The 21,234-nt window shown below is 37.7% G+C and overlaps 1 protein-coding gene across 1 annotated transcript in view; it reads right to left on the reverse strand.

The window, feature by feature from the left end:
• Nucleotides 1-11,629: 11,629 nt before the first annotated feature.
• The window catches only part of Jarid2 (Jumonji, AT rich interactive domain 2), a 34,684-nt gene continuing 25,079 nt past the window's right edge, over nt 11,630-21,234 (reverse strand). The window contains exons 16-22 of the mRNA XM_071587638.1: nt 19,170-19,284; nt 18,810-18,918; nt 18,488-18,670; nt 18,127-18,225; nt 17,846-18,040; nt 16,825-16,935; nt 11,630-12,511 (exon numbers count right to left, since the gene is read on the reverse strand). Of these exons, the coding sequence (XP_071443739.1) occupies nt 12,416-12,511; nt 16,825-16,935; nt 17,846-18,040; nt 18,127-18,225; nt 18,488-18,670; nt 18,810-18,918; nt 19,170-19,284 (908 nt within the window). The 3' untranslated portion in view covers nt 11,630-12,415. The remainder of the gene's footprint in view (nt 12,512-16,824; nt 16,936-17,845; nt 18,041-18,126; nt 18,226-18,487; nt 18,671-18,809; nt 18,919-19,169; nt 19,285-21,234) is intronic.

Here is a 21,234-nt window from a genome sequence, read left to right on the forward strand (position 1 = left end):
ACCTAACTGATTTTACGAGTTCCCCGCCCACTTTCATTCCTACCTCGAGTTCTTCCCATGCCTCTTTGATCATTTCCTCTGCATACAGGTTGAACATCAACGGTGATAATGGGCAACCCTGCCTTACACCTCTTCCTAACACTTCCCAACCGGACTCCCCGTTCCCCACTCGCACCTGAGCAGTCTGAGACATGTACAGGTTGCGGATTAGCCTCCTTTCCCTCCAATCTATTCTTATTTTCTTCAATATACTCATTAGATTTTCCCAATCCACTCTATCAAACGCTTTTTCGAAATCTACGAAACAGGCAAATACCTCCTGGTTGTGTTCTATATTCCTCTCGATTAATAATCTCATTACTGCAATGGCATCACGCGTACCTCTCCCCTTCCTAAACCCAAACTGATCATCCCCTAAGTAATCATTTGCCCTATTCTCTATTCTTTTGTTTATTATCCTGAGAACAACTTTAGCTGCGTGGGATATCAAACTTATTGTCCTGTAGTCCTCACATGATGTAGCCTTTACCTTTTTCGGAATAAGAACTAAAACCGATCTCACCAAGTCTTCCGGCCAATTCCTTCCTCATAAATACTGCGAATGAGCCCATATAGCCTCTTCCTCCCACATTTTCCTAAGCATTTTAAAAGTTCCACGGGAATGTTATCCACCCCCACGGCCTTATTTAGTTTCATCTCCCATAATGCCTTTTCTACCTCAACGTCTAGTATTCCTGGACCTAAGTTGTCTTCCTCTACGTCACATTCCTTTTCAATGTCTAACTTTGTCGGTCTGAGTTCTTTACTATACAGTTCTTCTATATACTCCTTCCATCTCTCTTGGATCTTTCCTGCGTCAACTATTACCTTACCCGCCTTATCTCTAACTGTTATTATATCTCTTCCTTTCTTACTTCCCTATAAAGATTTAACTTTGCTGTACAGCGCACCGATTTCACCTTTCCTCTGCAGACTTGCCATATCCTCGCCCTGCGTCTTCCACCAAGCTTCTTTTGCTTTATTTGTTGCCCACCTCAATTTATTGTTCAATTCTTTGTACTTCATTTTGCCTAATTCTGTATTTATATTCTTCCATTTTAGCCGCTCATCCATCTTTGTAATCATCTCATCCGTGATCCATGGTTTTCTAGTCCTTTTAGCGTTAACGGTTCCAATAGTGTCTTTTGCGGCTTTAGACAACCCTTTCTTGATACTTTCCCATTTTTCTTCGATAGTACTTAGTTCTTTACCATCCTCCATGATTTCCTCAACCGCTTGTTTGTACTCATTCCTTTTCAAACCATTTAATGCTTCTACATTCCATTTTCTAACTCGCCGCCCCTGCCTTATCTTTTTGAAACGTACGCTACATTTCATAACAACTAAATTGTGGTCTGAGTCCGCATCCGCTCTCGGGAAGCTGTGGGAATTTATCACACTGTTCCTAAACCTGTGTCTAACCAGGATATAATCTAGCTGATATCTTCCTGAGTCACCTGGCATTTTCCATGTATACCTGCGTCTTTTGTGGTGTCTGAACCAAGTGTTGGTGATGACTAACCCCTGTCTCCTGCAGAACTCAACTGCTTTCTCCCCGCGGTCATTCCTCGTGCCTAAACCGTAGTCCCTTACCTCATCACGATCTCTTCCTTCGCCTACCGTCGCATTCTAATTCCCCATCACTATCAAATGTTTCCCTGCAGGAACACACGCGATCATGTCCTCTAACTGATCGTATATCCTATCGACCTCTTCTTCCTTATGGTTGCTCGGTGGCATGTATACCTGAATAATGACCAAGTTCGTCGGTTCTGCTCTTATCTCCACTAGTAGTATTCTATCCGTTACCTGCTCTATGTTGACTACGCTTCTTCCTACCTCTTCATTTAATACTATGGCAACCCCTCGTTGGCTCTCCTCCCCACCGCTGTATATTACTCTATACTTATCACTCCAGTAATCCCCGCTATCTTTCCATCTCACCTCGCATAGACCTAAAATACCTATATAAGATAATGAAAAGAATTAAAGGTATTTTTTAAGTAATTGACTGATTTTCACAAAGAAAAGGATTAATATTGTGTATCCTTTTACTTGTGCCAGTACAGTGCATTTATGGAGTATATTTTTAACTGGCTTAAAAAATGCGATTCTTTTGAAAAATATAAACTTCTGATGTAAGCTTCATGATACTAGGGCTTTTTTCTTCTCTCAGAATAAATCTTGTCATTGCTTGATAGGCAGGGAGAGTTCAGATTGTATTTTGAAACTGCATATACCTAACAAGTCCATGCAGGTGGTGTTCCCTCACTCTGTTTTTGCTTATTATAAGGTATTTGATTTTAAAAGAGATATGAAATGCTGATTTTTACATTTAGCAATATTCATTCCTTTTTGATAATGATGCCCTTTATTGTAAAACAAATATATCAAGTACCATATTTCCTGACCCATTACACTTTTTTTGGTTCAAAACGTGCTCTGAAATCAGCCTGAGTATTATTTGCCAAGCGTGTTTGTTATGAAGTTGACATACAAGATTTGTATAAAAAGTATCGGAAAAAATTGATTTATTTCAGATAATGCTAAAATGGCTCAAGATACTTCCAAGCACATCCCTTGAGCATCTATACACTTTTGCCATGGACTTTTCCGCGACTTAAAAGCTCCCCGATGGACGAATTCCGGAAGGTCCTTCAGGGTACGCGTGCAAGCTTCTTTGATGGCTCTTAGGGTACCATTATGGTGTACTTTGAGGGAGGATTTCACTTTTGGGAATAGGGAATAATCTACTGGTGTCACGTCGGGACTGGAAGGGGGTTGAGGAATCGTCGCGATGCAGTTTTTCGTCAGGTAGTCGGTTGCCTTGGCGCAGGTGTGGCTGGGTGATTGTCGCGATGCAATTTTTAATTTCCGGCAATGGTTGGTATAACCTGGTTGACCCTTATCTGCAGTATTCTTAGCATTTCTTGGTAAAGAGGACCAATCACTGTCTGCTTCTCAGATACAAATTCGTAGTGGACCACCCCTTTAGCGTCGAAGAAAACGATGAACTTGGCTTTCACTCTGGATTTGCTCATTCGAGCCTTTTTTGGAAGAGGTGATGCCGCAGTGTGCTATTCTGAGCCTTGCCGCTTTGTTTCTGGGTCGTATTCGAGTTAAACTTTCGTCTCCCGTGATTGCGTTGTCCAAAAAGACGGGGTCTTATTCAACGCGTTGCATGAGGTCTTCGCAATCATACACTCGACTCTGCTTTTGGTCGTCCGTCAAGACCTTCGTGACTAGTTTCACGCAGATCTTTCGTCACCAAATTTTCAGTGATAAAGGTGTCCACTGTCATCGCATCAATGCCAATCGCATCTGCGATCACGTGCACACTTAACCTACGGTCTGAACTCAGCACTTCACGCACACTTTGTCGTCGGTTCTAGACGCCGACGGCCGCCCAGCGCGGGGCCACCTTTGAAGAGCTTATGTCACTTAAAAACTAGTTTGTTATATGCTTACATCCTTGAACCCTCGGCGAATCTTGTCCATAGTATCCATGACCGAATTCCACCGTCCACCACAAAATTTGATGGCGTACCACTGTTAAATCGATCGCTGCATTTTGCGCTTGAACAGTCACTCGACAGGTGACACTAAAAACTCGATTTAGCCTGAACGAATGCTCGCAGGTAATTGGCGCTTGCTAAAGGTCAGACCCCCAAACACAAAAACTGCGCGGCGCGAGCGTTCAGCGACGTACAGTCACGTCAGAAAAAACTTTTTCCCGATACTTTTTATACAAAACTTCTTAAAAGACGCAAGCCGATTTACCGAAAAGATTCTTGCTATTAAGTTTTTTCCCCGCATCAGGTAATGAAAATGGATAGTTTTATTACAAATGTTGACAATATCACTGTTTTGAGCCAGTAGTAAGTAGTAGAGTTTTAATATTTCTTTGGAAGTACCCCCTAAAAAATTTCACATTTATCTTTAATGTATGCAATGTATTACATTTAATTACATCTCTTTCAACGTGCTTCAGCTAATCTAATGCATTGAGCTGATGGGTATGTTGTCCCTCTGCTAATATGGTCATGACATCATTCTGAACAAACATTACACACCTCCCGATAAACTCAAGAGTCCACAGGCACTCGTGTGTCGTAAAAACATGGAAATTGGTTACTTTTCATACAATTTTGATAATATAAAAACATTAACAGAGACTAAGCGTTGCACAAAAAGTTGAACCTCTTGGAATCTTGAGAGAAAAGATTGTCTTGCAGTATTTCATTTAAACTTGAAGACTTGAATAATGCGTCAGAGCACTGACTGAGCACAAGACAGCTGAAAGGCATTTTGGCCCACTTCAGACTGAGAAGACGATATGAGAATAGGGGAAGCAGAAGTGGATTTGGTAAATGCAGATATAAGTAAAAAACTTTATGCTCATGTGCTCCTAAATAGACAAAGCTTGAGGAACATGTTAATGACAGGATAGTGCAAGGGATTGCTAATTTTAGCAAAATAGATTTTGTTTGAAGGGAGAAAATAAGCGATTGGTATGTCTATTGCCAGATTTTTTGGGACAACACCATGGTTCAAGAGATTAATGAAGAGAGATTGTCTGTGCATACGTATCAGATTTGCATTAGCAAAAAATTTCCACTTAATACGAAAGAAAGATATGGCGCCAATTCATGACGACATGCAGACAAAAGGAATGAAATTGCAGTCAATTCCTAGTATTTTTCAATAGCTGAAATAGTTCTTCTGGCATGGAGTTCAAAGTGAGACTTACGTCTGTTTTAAGAATGTAAAATGGGAATGAGCTACATGAAAGGGAAGACAACAATGTGTATGAGGACACAATTTGAATGAGCACACATCGAAGGTAAACACAGGCCTTTCTGAGATACTTCTGTTGAATTCTGTTTATTTTATTTCTAGATTACTCTATATAATTATACCTTCCCTGGTCTTCTCATGATTGGAACAGACTCTAACACACAAAATGGTGGTGGACTTGGGCTGCTTGTGCATTAGCATTGGTGGTGCCGATGCTATCAACGCCATGGCTGACATTCCATGAGAACTGAAATGCTCAAATGTTTGTTTTTGGGTGTCCCTCAAATTAAATTACCAGTGCAATTAGCAGCCAGTTAAGTAATTTGCCATAGCTTATTCTGTTAAAATAATTTTTATTGTTGAATTCCCTAATAAGATAATAAGAGGAGAGGTTCAATGATTACATGAGGATATTCTATGATTGCTCAATGATGGCTCAAACGGATACCATAAAATGACCCGCATTTTTTTCTGTTTTGAAATTGTTGATTTTATAAATCTATAATCTCATTGACGTCACATATACATTTAAGAAAGGACAAAGATTATTTGAGAGGGCTCACATTTATTACATTGTGTAGCGCATTCTCTGTGGGGACCTTATGCGGTCTCTTGACCTCTGGAAAACACCCTCCCAGAATTCACGAAAGAAATCATTGGTGTCCTCAAAGCGTCCCCGTCACCAGAAACTGAGGTCATGGACCCAATAAACTCATCACTCAATTCTTCTTTCAACTCTTCCTGAAATCCCCCGGCAAAGTTTGGTCCAAGATCCAAGGTACCATCTTACATCCTCAGTCCCCGTCACCATTGCTTCCTTCTTCTCCAACATTGGCATTTTCCTACACAAGGGTATCTCCACCCTCCTATTACACTTCACCACCTCTGCCGATATCAGCATCAATACTCTCCTCCTCCTTTTTTGATTTGCAGAAGCCTGCAAATAAGAAGAAGCACGATTCCATTAATGAAATACTACTGCGTTGTAATTTCTACTGTTTGTCAGCAATTCATTGTACTTCTCACGTTAAAAATTGCTCGACCAAATGCGATTTCCATTTTTCAAAGGTTTCGATTCATTTTTGGCACTCTCCAATGGCACGAAAAAAATCTTTCTTGATGCTTCACTGCAGTGAAATGGTTATTTTATGTTTAAAAGGTTTAAAATTCCCAAAGTCATTTCCTACTGATTCCATAAAGTTATTTGTGAATGATAACATTAATTAAATAAAATAAGACATCCATGGTAAACATTATGAAATATAAATATAGAGGATATGAAGAACTACTCACAAAAACATGCACCCATTTTAAGTGATGAAATCAATGTAAACATGTCTCCATAACAACATTGTTGTCGGATACGACAAACAGGAATGGCCCTTTGACCATTGTTGATGCACATTTCGTAAATACATAACTAATAATGAGCTAAGGACTCATACACAGATCCTCATATGATATAATGCCTTCGTTTAATTTTTTTAATGACTTATTTGACAGCGCTGAAAAGTATAGATTTGTTTGTTTTGCATTGTGATGATTGCATTATGTTCCTTCAAAACTTAAATTTACACTGCAACTGTTTTCATAAGACGAATAATTGTTATCTTCTTTGCTACTTTTTGCTCTTTACTTCGTGTCCTAGGTTTGTTCTCAGATTTGAAATTCAAATGAATGAGGCGCATTCGGCCAGAAGAGTCTCAAGAATACGCTGCTTGGACAATTTTCTAGGGCGTGCGGAGAATGGTTCACCTAGGATTCGCATTTCACACCATGCCTGGTAATGCCCTCGCTCAATGGAATTATACGCGAATCTCACCATTTGTTCAAGCGGTTCTAGCACTGCACATTTCAGCGCTTGAACCAGCATTTCTCCCGTCAATCTCGCTCCCACCTTGGTTTCAGGTACGCTGATCGACGATTTCATGATCATAACCTCGTTTAGCCTTCAAATCGAGAAAGCAACTGTTATTACTTGACTGACCTCTTAAATATAATACATCTGACATTGTAAAACTGATTTTTGACGTAAGCATATGATTTTTTTCGATCTTCTTTTGAGGCGAAATTGCAGCATATGTGACAGGGTGGACCGGAAGGTCGAAATTCAAGGACGAAAAAGGCACGATAGGGGCCAGGACGCGTTATCTATTCGTTCTCGGTAAATCGGACGTTCAATCGCGCATGAGATGGATGTAGGGGATTTCCTATTAGGATGTAACATTCCGACACCCGTCTCGCCTGGATACCCTCGGAAGTGTTTCTTGGCATTTTACGTCGGATAAAAACACGATTTTCAGGAATTTTTGTGACAATAGGAAGGATTAGATACCCTTAATCCAATGTTATAAATTAATTTTATGATTGAATACATTTTTAAACTTATACAAAACTTTATGAAAAATCTTATCTCGCGTCGAAGACCAAATTTCGGTATCTAAAGACACATATTTACTGTAAAAAAATACTTTTGCGGAAGTAACTTCGTTCATGCATTTACACAGGAGCATTGGGGGGGACCTTCATCCTGATCACAGCATTGACCTGAGGGTGAAGAGAAATCTTATACCAGTAATTTCAAATGAATTGGTTTTAAAACCCAATTTCGTTCCGTCTTTGTGTGCTGGTAACTTTAAAGAATTCTTGCACAAATTAAAGGTTGATCATATCTTGGCAGGTCTATCGGAGGATACCAGGGCCCTTTGTACCCCGGCCTAGACCCAGTCTGGATCCATCATGGACCTAGATACTAACCAAAAACCCACCAAAATTCTCCTACAGGATGACAAAATAGTAACCATAGGCTCTAGAATGAGATAAGTTCTTCTTTGGGTCAGCTAAATGATGGGATTTTTAATTGTCTAGAACTTTGTTCATTACAGCCTTATCTTATGTTCCTTCCCGATGTTGTTAATGGTGAGGGAAAGGCGAATTGGCGCTGCGAAAGAGGAAAGCGCTCCTCTAAGGCGCTCAGCCCTAAAGGCCAGAGTGCGGAGTCCCCGACCCCTCACGCAGTCCAGGGTCGGCGATCATCGCGCATTCGTATCCCCGCCTTCCTCCTCTGCCTACAACCCTCGGCTGGAGCTACTTTTGACGAGACTAATGAGCTTTTTTGTGTGGCTTGATTAATTTTAGATCGTTCCTTGTAACATAGATATATTTACAACCGGTGAGCATTAGAAGATCATTCGAATGAGATAAAATACTGAAAATCCGAACAACTGATTTTCGTCCCACAATCAACCAAATTGCACTGCAAAAAACAAACTCGTTTGATTCTCTCCGGACAGGGTGGCACTAGGAAAAATAATGCTGGGTTAGAACAGATCGAGCCTCGGTTTTAGTCTTGTCGTACACCTTCTTTCCATCCTTACGAGAGTTAATTAACTAATGAGCGTTTTTCGATCAATATTCGGCGAGGAGAAACTCGGGTGAATGTGCGCAAAAAATGTCTTCGCACATTTGATTCGCGATAGTAAAAGTAACATTAAGCACCCGTGCGTGTACGGTATTGGGTTGCGACTGACGCAAAAGGTAATTTTTTCAGGGAAAACAGGAAGTTTGGACAAAGATGTTTCGACAATCCGCGCGCATTAATAAGTGTCGCGGACGCACTCGCCCAACTTGGCGTAACTCATCCACGATCTTCTCTGTTCTGGAACCTGGAAGAACGCGGATGAACTCAAAGTATTACCAAGTTGATGATTATGGGATGGGAATAAGGCGACCTCAGGGACGCCTTCTCCCACCCTCTTGACCAACTGCAAAAGTAAAGACCGCCCCTGGCCCATTGATCGCCGTAACCACGCAATTCCCACGCGATCCCAACAATTTTCTTCCTGCCCTACCATGTAATACTTACTTGTATTTGTTTATTTTCCTTTCTCGCCATTTCACCTTTTCCATCCTTCTTAATATCCTTATTTCCAAAGCCTCCACTATACGCCTATCATTTTGCTTTCTTGACTAAATTTCCACAACTTAAAAAACCATGCTCAAGTATGAATGAGTCTTTTCTTAACATCCTTGCCAATAATTATCTCCTTTTTGTGAACACCTCTGCATAATGTGTCTTCTTGTCCCAACTACTTTGACCACATTAGCATAAAAAACTTCCAAGATAGGTTCCGTTCCATATGCTCTAGTTTTGCTATTCTATTTTTACATTCATTTTAGTCTTCCTCTTTTTCGAAAACCACTCAACTTTTGTTTTGTTACACTTATTTTTCAATGCACTTCGCAGTGTTTGCCACCTCTTGGCTGGCTGGCCAACTAAAGCTTGATCATTAGCAAACCTAATTGATTTTATTAATTCACCAAGAGTTTCAGTTGTAACTCCAATTCTTCCCATGCCTCTTTAATCATTTCGTCCACGTGTACGTTGGAAACCTCAACCTCAGATAATGTACACCCCTGCTCCTGCCCCATTCCTTACACTACACACTCAGGCTCTTCGATCCATCATTTGCACCTGAGCAGTCTGTGATATGTACAGGTTCAGGATGTCTCCTATTCCTCCAATCTACTCCTATTTTCAGAAAATTTAAACTTGATTATTCACAAACCCTACTGATTTAATGAATTTTCCAACTAATATCACCCTTCTGAATAATAGTTGCTATGTTTTTCGTCTTTTGGACTGGTTTTTTGTTGCAAAAATTAAGGGAATGAAAGGGAGAGGCATATGTAGATTGAATTATAATCTGAATCGTTTACGTCAATAGACATAAGTAATGATTACAGATTATATGAACACTGCAATATGACTAAAATATAAGTTAACCTTCATCAAAGTATGTTCTTCTTTCAATTCGAAAATACTAACCTCATTTATTTGTTCATAAGTACAATCATCATGAAATCTTTACTACCAGGCATTGCCAACTCCTTTCCAAGCTTAAAAAGACATTTCAGACTGGCAGTAAACAAAGCACAATACTAGAGTGCCGAGAGATGCAAGAAGCTTTGAAAATTAATAATCAACAGATACAGCAAATATTATTAACATTTGAAAAGGAAATGAAATTAACATTTCCAAGCAGATATTTACACTACCTAAATTTAATCATGTCTAATTGTTGAAAAGAGAGCCAACCAGAGAGGACAGTTTATGTATCTTGGAAGTGTTTTGGACCAAAATGATCGAGGTAGTAGATTAATAGATAGATAGTCGTCTTTATTTCGGAGCAAGATTGAGATTAATGAGTCTCTTCTACCACCTAACCCCTAAGTATGTGCGAAGAAGCATTGCACTAGGCAAAGATGCTTTCACGAGGGAGTTGATGAGGGGGACATTGAGTAAAGATGTTAAGAAAAGACTTGTCAAAAATTTGATGATCATGTTTCCTTACATTATTATGTACGGTGAGGAAACATGATCATTGAAGCAGGAGAATAGACATAGATTGGAGGCTTTTGAAATGTGGGTGTGAAGATCGATAGAGAAGGTTAAGTGGACAGAAAGGAAAACATATGAGAAAGTGCTTGGTATGGTGGAGAGGAGATTGTTGGGAGAAATCTTTAGGAGGCAAGAAAAATGGATGAAAAAAATATTGATTGGCAATTGGATGTTGAAAACTGTGAGAATGTTAAGCAAATGAGGAAGGGGTAGGAATAGCTTAGGTACGTTGGACAGAATGGAGGAAGTATCCAGAGTTAACGATGGACTTATTGGCAATACCGTTGGGAAGATTGTGTCAATTTAAAACCTACCTTAACTGGTAGATTACCTATAATAATCATCAGTGTATGTATATAGGATAAACCATAAACACAGTAATCAATGTGAAGATCGGCCCGGTAGGTGATGATAGAGATCACTCAATACTAAGCCTTATGGCATGTGGAATTAACACATCAGGGTAGGGGGGACAGTGCCTTTCCCTGTGCTGGTTATGGTTTCCCAGGAAGATCTGGTACCCTAAAAATCAAATAGCTTGGGTGAAGCTGCAGTTGCCCATAGAGACTTGCCTGGGAATCAAACCTGGGCTCTCCAGTCAGTAGCCCAATGCTCTACCCCTGTGAGTTAATAGGATATACACCAGTTTTAAAGTGAGTTTTAAAATTTATGGAGCGTAAGCAGTGTGGACACTAAAATAACCATTAGTAGGCTAACTTGATAAATCCTTGAAATATATATTCCAGGCTTTATAAACTTTACAATGGAAAATAATAAAGAATGAGGGGAAATAATAGGTTTCAATAGGATACTAAGTAATTAGCAATAGATTTTGCTGAACACATCCCACAGAATACCACATGAACCTATACACTACATACTATAATTCTTAAAAATGTTAATGCCTGTGTACAGTTGCATGGATGGACATCCAGGCCACATCTTAGCAGTACTAATAATCATAACTCATCAATGGGAGCCCTTCAATTAAACAAAAGACAGGTTTGATGAAATCTACACATGACCTCTGTGTTAAAAGGGAGCATTTATTAAATAAGGGCAAACAAAGTATATTTTTCACAAAACAATGGAAAGTAATATGTATACTTTTTACAAATGTTTACTCTGCATTTAGAAAAAGATTGTAAACAATTGAGTAGAGAGAGCATTTATATGTTAACACTTATGGAATCATTATCACATTATTATACTTAAGTAAACTAAAGAATTGAGGAAAAATGTTTTATTTTTAATAAAGTAAAAAATGCACACACTTCCATCTCTTCACATACAAAATATTTCTTTTTAATCAAAAAATACTCTATTTCTAATGAAGTGAAAAGTATGTAGAAAATATAAATAATTTCAAGTAAAATGTCACTGAGTGGCATGTTTCATAAAGAAAAAAATACATTAACACCAATCATGCAGCATGGAATTTCTGTTAAATGCAACTTAAAATAAAACAAAGAAAAAAATGTTTGTATATTATATACACAAATTTAAACATCACAGATTTAAAAAAGTTGCTCCATAAATGGCCAACATTATAAAAGATTGTTGCCACATACAAAATGATATTTTCCAATAACATTGTATTGAACATTTAATACTGACAAAAATTATCATTAAAATTGTAAAAACATCATTCAATATTATGAAATCACAAAATATGTTGCTTGGCAAACCAACTGAATGAAGCCACAGTCCTCAGCTGAATATAACCTAAACTACATTTACGTTACACAAACATTTATTTAAAAGTTGAAAAAGTGTACAATAATACTGCCATGTAATCATATCAAACTCCAAATCTCTATAGTTGGCATGTATGTAGTTTTATTTCAACTCTATCTTTTATTATGAATCTATAAACAACACAGACACATTGTTAAAATGGTTTTGAATAAACTATATTTTTCTAGTAAACTGTAAATGCCATTCTCTCTGAAAGCAGAAAAATGGATCACAAAAATGTTTACACACATCCAAAAATGTCAAATAAGCATTTTCTTACACATTTGTGTACTACCATAGAAACACATCACTTTTAAAATATATCTGAACACAAGTAAACTATTCAAAGTAATAATAATAATAATTTGTCTTTTGAGTACAATTCTATTGGCAGTGAATTAAAATTCCATTTCCTCTTGTTCTTCTTAGGTTTCATTGTGATTATCTTGATACAGCACCATGTTTAGATTGAGATTTCTTCTGTGTCTTTGTTTCAATTTTTTCTAGTAGCTTTTGGATCATATCATTGAGTTCAGCCTGTAATGCAGGGACATTTATACAGATGATAGCATGTCATTAAGTAGCACTAATGGATGAGAAGTCTCATAAGATAAATGCCAAATATTTAATTGATGCAATCCAAACTACCATTGGAGTTCATTTTATTTAAGAGAATACCATCCTTAAATGATAGGCATTAGAAAGAGATAAACATAATGAGAATTAGAACGACTCATAACTATCTAATAAACAAATTATTTTTTCTAAACTTGGGATGGAAATTATTTTGATTGCACAATTATAGATTGAAACTGATCCTACAATTTATGTTTAGTTTCTTAAAAATACTGATGCAGTTATCTACATCACTGATATTATACTTGATGACTACATAATCAGAGTTTTAAAGGTATCAGGATTACACTTCCAATTTTGTGACTCCATGCAATTTTAATTAGCGACTATTTTGTATAGCTTGCAGACAAGACGATAAAAAAATAACACATTGAAAAACAGAAAGAGGCTGAAATAGGGACCATTAAGAAAAATTCTGTATCGTAAACAATGGTATCTGTTTTCGGAGACATTGGAGAGGAATCGTATTCCCAAATTTGTAAAGATCTAATATAAGAATGAATTCCGGAAAGAATGAATTGGGAATAATCTTTGGGTAGGGAAAATGGTAGGTTTCTTCTAAAAGGAACGGCATATCAAGAAAGGAAAATAATCGATATTCCGTGCAAGGAAAGTTTGAAAGTGGGTTGCATATTATGCATGGTGACAAGAACATTTTACATTTCATTTATGAAAACATGGGTGTGTATGCTAACCTAAGAATACACATTTTAAAACAGTAGGCAACCAATAACCTAAAATCAAGCAATTACCATCAAGTTGAAATATTTAATGATCCTCACATTCACTGATATCTTTTCATTATAGACATCAACCTCTCTTACTTTCATATAAGTTATGCAATAAAATATATGTTTCATGGGCTATTGCATTTGATTTTCTCCTATATTTTTCCTATACTTGAAAATCAATCAGTAAATATATGTACCTTTAACACTGAAATAATTGGAAAATAACATAAAATAGACATATAAAAATATAACATAAGTCAAAATTAAAAGTATAGCCTTTTCACCAAAGAATTTCGTTTCATCAATAAAAAACAATGACATCCATTAATTTTCCCTTCAGTAATTGATAGCTGAGAAGAAAAAAATTTAATACTCTAAATTATGTGCAAAAACCAGAACTAAAATTTTTTTTTTTAAGGTAATCTACCGGTTAAGGTAGGTTTTTGGGTGGACACAACTACCAAACAAACATTTTATTACTAGTACTCTGCATTGTCGGGTTTCACCGCATCGTTGTTTGATTCAGACAACAGTTTCGCCGAAGTTGCATTCGGCGTCTTCAGGTCGAAGATGAGGGACTCGGAATTTTGCCACCCTTATATAGGTGGTCCCGTCTAGTGGCTGCTCCCTGATTGGTCCGTTCCCGGAGAACTCTCTTCCACGCATTGTGGAGATGGTAGCCTTCATCCCTGTTAATGTTCTCCGGGTTTTTTGTGATCTCAATTGTTCTCAATCTCAACAAAAAAAAAAGCAGTTTCACTTGTCGGCCATTTCAGAACACCAATGGAGTGAACCCGGTCACGAGATTCCATTCCAAAAAGCAAACATCATAGCCAAGGAGAGTAGATACTACCCGCGTTTAATTAGGGAAGCAATTGAGATCACAAAAAAACCCGGAGAACATTAACAGGGATGAAGGCTACCATCTCCACAACGCGTGGAAGAGAGTTCTCCGGGAACGGACCAATCAGGGAGCAGCCACTAGACGGGACCACCTATATAAGGGTGGCAAAATTCCGAGTCCCTCATCTTCGACCTGAAGACGCCGAATGCAACTTCGGCGAAACTGTTGTCTGAATCAAACAACGATGCGGTGAAACCCGACAATGCAGAGTACTTCAAACCACCGCCGCGAAAACCTACGCAGCCATAAACATTTTATTACTACTAACAAAACAAAAAATCCATCATCCTACTCTGTATCAGGTCCCTCTTCATCTCTGAGTACTTTCTTCCTCCCTTCATCCCGTCCAACATCCCTATCCTGTTCCTTCCCTTTCCTCGTTTGCCTAACATTTTCCCCTCTATCACAGTCTTCAACATCCCGCTGCCAGTCAATACCCCCTTCAGCCACTTTTCCTGCCTCCATAGGATTGCTCCCAACAAACCCCTCTCTTCGCCCACCATACCAAGTACTTCCTCGTTTGTTTTCTTCTCTGTCCATTTCACCTTCTCCATTCTTCTCCACACCCACATTTCAAAAGCCTCCAATCTACGTCTATCCTTCTGCTTCAATGACCACGTTTCCGCACCGTACATAGCTACGCTCCATATCAAAGTTTTTACGAGTCTTTTCTTAACATCCTTACTCAAAGTCCCCGTCATCAACTCCCTCCTCCTTGTGAAAGCCTCTTTGCCTAGCGCAATTCTTCTTCTGACGTCCCTACTACTTTGACCGTGTTGGTCCAAGACACTACCGAGATACGTAAACTGTTCTACCTGCTCTAGTTTTTGCCCTCCAATTTTAATGTTAAGCTTGGCCTTTTTCTTTCTAGAAAATCGCATAACCTTTGTTTTATTAATATTGATTCTCATCCCATACCTGTTGCACTGAATTTCCAATTCATTCAGCAATGCTTGCAGCCCCTTGGCTGACTGACAAACTAAAGCTTGGTCATCAGCAAACCTAACTGATTTTACGAGTTCCCCGCCCACTTTCATTCCTACCTCGAGTTCTTCCCATGCCTCTTTGATCATTTCCTCTGCATACAGGTTGAACATCAACGGTGATAATGGGCAACCCTGCCTTACACCTCTTCCTAACACTGCCCATCCTGACTCCCCGTTTCCTACCCGCACCTGAGCAGTCTGAGACATGTACAGATTGCGGATTAGCCTCCTTTCCCTCCAATCTATTCCTATTTTCTGCAGAACACTCATTAGTTTCTCCCAATCCACTCTATCAAACGCTTTTTCAAAATCTACGAAACAGGCAAATACCTCCTGGTTGTGTTCTATATTCCTCTCGATTAATACTCTCATTACTGCAATGTCATCACGCGTACCTCTCCCCTTCCTAAACCCAAACTGATCATCCCCTAAGCAATCATTTGCCCTACTCTCTATCCTTTTGTTTATGATCCTAAGAACAACTTTAGCAGCGTGGGATATCAAACTTATCGTCCTGTAGTCCTCACATGATGTAGCCTTTACCTTTTTCGGAATAGGAACTAAAACTGATCTCACAAAGTCTTCCGACCAGATTCCGTCCTCATAAATACTACGGATCATCCCATATAGCCTCTTCCTCCCACATTTTCCTAAGCATTTTAAAAGTTCCACGGGAATGTTATCCACCCCCACAGCCTTATTTAGTTTCATCTCCGTTAATGCCCTTTCTATCTCATTGTCTAGTATGCCTGGACCTAAGCTGTCTTCCTCTACGTCATTTCCTTTTTCAATGTCTAACTTTGTTGGTCTAAGCTCCTTACTATACAGTTCTTCTATATACTCCTTCCATCTCTCTTGGATCTTTCCTGCGTCAACTATTACCTTACCCGCCTTATCTCTAACTGTTAGCATAGCTCTTCCTTTCTTACTTCCCGATAACGATTTAACTTTGCTGTACAGTGCACCGATTATTCCTATATATTTCTGTTAAGACATAAGGTCTATAATATTTTTTTATTTCAAAGGAATAATTGGAAAAAATATATTACACAGCGACATAAAAATACAATACGTAAGTAGCTGTCCTCACAACAGTTTTGCAAGGTTAACAAAATATTTTGAGGAAAAATTACTTGTGGATGCTTCTAATAATATGGGCATGCTCTCCTGAGTTCATGTAAATTTTTTACTCAAAGAAAGACCCTAGGAAGTCAAAGAAATTTCAGTACGTAGCATGATGAATGTTCAGACATATAATGTTGCACTAAATGCAAACATAGTAGTAGTAGTTTTTATGGGAGGCGGCTGACAGCTAAGGTCATTTGTGCCATTAGGAATGAATGGGAAAGGAGGGTGGAGAGAAACTCGGCGTCAGCATTAGCCTACTCTTGTTGAAAGGTGCCAATTTAATGTCCCATCCGATGGATATTGTACTCACTCAAAGTGCTCTCCATAAAGCACCTCAAGTACGGATTGGGATACCACTGAAAACTATTTGTTGTCTCCAGGATTTGAACCCTGGCCCTGTCAGTGGGAAGCCTGTATGTTAGCCACCACACCATCCCGATCCCCATATGCAGATATATTACTTACTTGGTCATAAGTATACATCAGCTTGCAGTACTTAACATGATTCTTTTTCTTGGTCAGAAGTTCAATGGCATGGTGCAAACAGTACACGCATTCCTCATTGGAGTCAGTCACCTATGGGAAAAATCAAGTGAAAAAGAGTTTAAAACTCAACATTGCCATGATTTCTTTTGAATAACTTCCTACAAGCCTATATGTAAAAACAGTTCACTGTGGTGCCCTGATATCAATTAATCATTCTTCTTAAATATAATTTCATGCTAATTTCAAGAATCAGATAAACAAATGGTCACTTGCATTGAGTTTTACCAATACCTTGTAATATGGGCTCAAAGCATAGGATAAAATGTCCCATACATTCTGAAAGGTACTAAGGTGAACAAAAAAAAAAGATATCCTTTGAAGCCTTCCATCAGGGATTAGTGATAGTAGTAGTTTTTAGAGCAGGCAACCGACAGCTAAGGTCATTTGCGCCATTATGGATGGATGGGAAAGGAGGAAGGGTGGAGAGAAACTTGGCATCGGCATTAGCCTACTCTAATTGAAAGGGGCCAAGGGGTCCGTGGCTTAACGCCCCATACAATGGAAGGCGTACTCACTCAAAGCGCTCTACACAAAGCACCTGAAGTAGGGATCGGGATACCATTGAAAAATATCTGTTGCCTCCGGGATTCAAACCTGGGCCCTCATGGTGAGAAGCCAGTACGTTAGCCACCACACCATCCCAATCCCCAGGGATTAATGATGATAAGTGGCAAGAATTGATTTTATTATAATTTTCTTTTTTCCTAGGCTGGCTCAAATTTTACATACCAGATTTATGGAACTAAGAGATATGGCAGAAGACAATAAGGTTTTGGTAAACAAAAGTAATTACACTTTATCTGATTAAGTAGCAAGTTGATCATTTTAAGGAGACCATTTGAAGCTTAAAGAATATCATTTAATGGTACCCAATGACTTATTTAACCAATCTGCAATGCTTCCAAAAGTTAAAATGATCTTGCTATTCATTTGAACATACCAAGGAGACATATAGATTTGCTCGGCAAATTTCACACTCATAGTCTCCATCGTCATCTTGTGCCGAACGCGGGCCTTTACGGCTCCTCTTCACAGGCTGCTGTGGTAATCGTTCACATAACTTCAACCCTATTGATGACAGTTGCTTACGCCTCTCCAACTCATTTTCCCGAATACGAAATATCATAGGAAGCACCTAAAAATTAAAGCCCAAAATATATTAATTTCAATTAATAATGTTATTGATGCAAATAAATTTACAGTTTGGTTCAAATTCATTACCTGCTTAAGGACATCCACATGAGACTTAGGGTCAGTGGCTATACGAAATAAAAACCTCTCTAATGAAAACATTGAGGGCTCACAGCTATCTTTTATGTCCTAAAAGAATGCAAATGAAATAGGTTAGACACTTTATTACTTCAACAACATAATATCGAATATCCTGAATTCAGAGAGTGAATACTAGAACTCAATGCATCAACTACATCTATGCCACATATGGAGCACGTGGAACAAGAATAGCTCAGTGGTTTGGAAAAAGTTGCCATTTATTTAATGACATAAAAGGATACATAAAATCTACACTGGGGTTACATTACTGATTTTCACAGTGAATACTAGAATATATGAAATAAATTACCTTGAAAACTTCTTCAGCAGTAGACAGCCACCCTGGTTGAGAGAAATACACACTTTCCGACACAAGATAACCAGTACAAATGCTAGAAGTAAATGCACGTGGAAAGACTAGGATAAACTGGCCTGGCTCCTGAACAGTCCGGCATAGGGAAACACCATTTTTCACCAGCATGTTTGGAGGTATCTAGGGGAAATAAATAGGTTTTAATGTAGGTCATTCACTGGCAGTATGCAATATTTTCCTGTGATTTGTTCACATCTATATTTTACCAATGTAAAATAAAAATATGAAATAAATAAATCTCAACACAGAACATACATACCATTGCAGTATCTGATGGCAGCCAAATGGTTTTATTCTTACAATATCTTGGAACCAATTTAGTCAATGCAGTTCTAAAGGCATCACTCTGACTGTGAGGTATTCCATACCTGAATAAAATATATCATAAATGTAAATTTTTGGAAAAATTATAAAAATTATTAAATCACTTAAATAAAATTCACAATTCTCTTTATGGATACAATGCTAACCCAGGAGAGAGTAACATTTAACAAACTAAGAGGACAATGAGCTGAAAAACAAACTTAACAGGTCTTTTAAGTAGTTAACCTAATAACAATTACTGCATGAAATAAAAACCCTTAAAATAAAAAATTATTACATATTTTTAGTCTCTTACCAAATTTTACTTGCACCTGTGTGAAGATATTCTACCCAAGGAAGGCCATGAGGATCTCTATACCAGCAGCAAGTAGTGAATAACATTCCCACATGAAGAGTTGGAACAGTAACCCCTGTTAAGAGGAAAAAACAATGATATAGACATTCCCCATCTACAAGAGTTCAATAAGAAAATAATATTTTCCACAATAATCCTACAATAGACCACTATATTTCTAAAAAGCCAACTGAGAGTAAAAAATTAAACTTTTACATTAGAATTTTAAGGATACAACATAATTTTACAAATGTAACTGAGTTTTTTAATGAAAAATATTGAAAAAGGTAGGGTTTTATCATAACACAGAGTAAAGAAATCTAGAGGGAGCTCACTGTCATAGGAAAATTAGGAATTTCTATATGGAGTAAGTTTTATAAACGTTTAACAGGGGTGCACTGTTGATTCTGGCAGCAAATATGCTTCATTGTTCTACGATATATGGTGGTAGCATACCAACGTGCAGAGATGGTGTCTGGTTCAGAGTTAAAGAAAAAGCTACAGTAACCAAGATGACATGGTCTGACACTTCCCAAAATGCCCAAAAGTTAAATGCTTGAATCTATTTGCATTTTGGCTTCAACATTTTGAGATCTTATGTTCCAGTGGGCCAACATTACCGCTATGACTGGACAAAAATGTGCTCACTAGGGATGCAGGATCATTTGATATAAATGTAATTTAAGGATAATTCAACAATGGAGGCTGAGGGAACGCTTAATTATTTTATAAAAAAGTTATTAAGGTTGGTGAACGCTATTCTTATTTCATATTCATTCTAAATAGTCTCCTCTATTATCAAAACAAAGTAAGTAGAATGGTCCATCATAGTAAAAAAAATTACTTCTTGTTTATAGTTTTCACTGCTTTTCTTAATTACACTTCAATGTGCATATTGTTAAAATTTAACAATTCAAACTAACTTTAATTATAGCAGGATTTGTATAAGAGAGAAGAATTACAACAAGTGACTGCTAAAAGGAAGAGGAGGCAGAAAGGATGTCCTCCAGAGCTAGGGAAGGAAGAATCCAGAGGTTGTATTTGTCCATCAAACATAATACATTTTTTTTATTAATTCACATTCCCATATTTATTTTTAAGTCACATACCCAAGCAACATTCATCTTGATTGAACTGTTAGAAAATTATGTGCCAGGACTTTTTTATTAAGGTTGACAACCTGGGTTTCCCTCTTTCCAATGACGAGGAGGGAAGAAGGATGGCATGCTTCCTTTTTCTTGTTACTTGACCCATTCTCTAATGACTACAATGATATTATATCCATTTATGTCAAGGCTATTTTTTATTAAAAAAATTAAAATGTCATTTGAAAAAAGTGCTTGTTCAGATAAAGCAAAGAAAGAACAGATCGTGAAGAAGAGAATACATATAATAAATGTTGAAAGGTGGCCTAGGTGTATTTTGTAGTGTATTGCTGGAACACTTTTACAAACCAGCATATTAAAAAGTCACTCACAACCTGGGTTTTGATGCCTACCTTAGCATCAGCTTCAGAATTCTACACTCATTGCATCAAAACCCAGGGGACATTTTAAAGTTATCTGTTAATTTTTTACAGCAATAAATTTTAATGGAATATCAAAAAAGTTTCAAGGGGGGAGTTATATTAATATTTAATTTATTTATTCAAAGATACTAGAATATCTTTGAATATAAACTGAGAAGATCAAAATATTCACTGGAAATTATTGAGTGAGGAAAAGGGATATCTGTTCAACTAGGGACATCACACCAAGAAAGTAAAAGGGATGAAATTAATGGTGACAAGAATGTCTTCCTGTTTCATTCATGAAAACAATGGTGCAAATCATAATTAGAAAACAATGAATGTGTACACTTTGGAGTTTATGTGGTCTTAATAAAATATAGCCTAAAATTAAATATAATATTAAGGATAAATTTAAGGTCATGAATATGAAAACAAAGCAGGTTATAAGTGATTAACCAATGAAAGGCATGAAAAGCTTCAAACAATATTATCTCCCAGAATCCATATTACAATAAA

Source organism: Hetaerina americana, unplaced genomic scaffold (assembly GCF_022747635.1).
Source record: "Hetaerina americana unplaced genomic scaffold, ioHetAmer1.1.p SCAF_3, whole genome shotgun sequence".
Classification (NCBI taxonomy): Eukaryota; Metazoa; Arthropoda; class Insecta; order Odonata; family Calopterygidae; genus Hetaerina; species Hetaerina americana.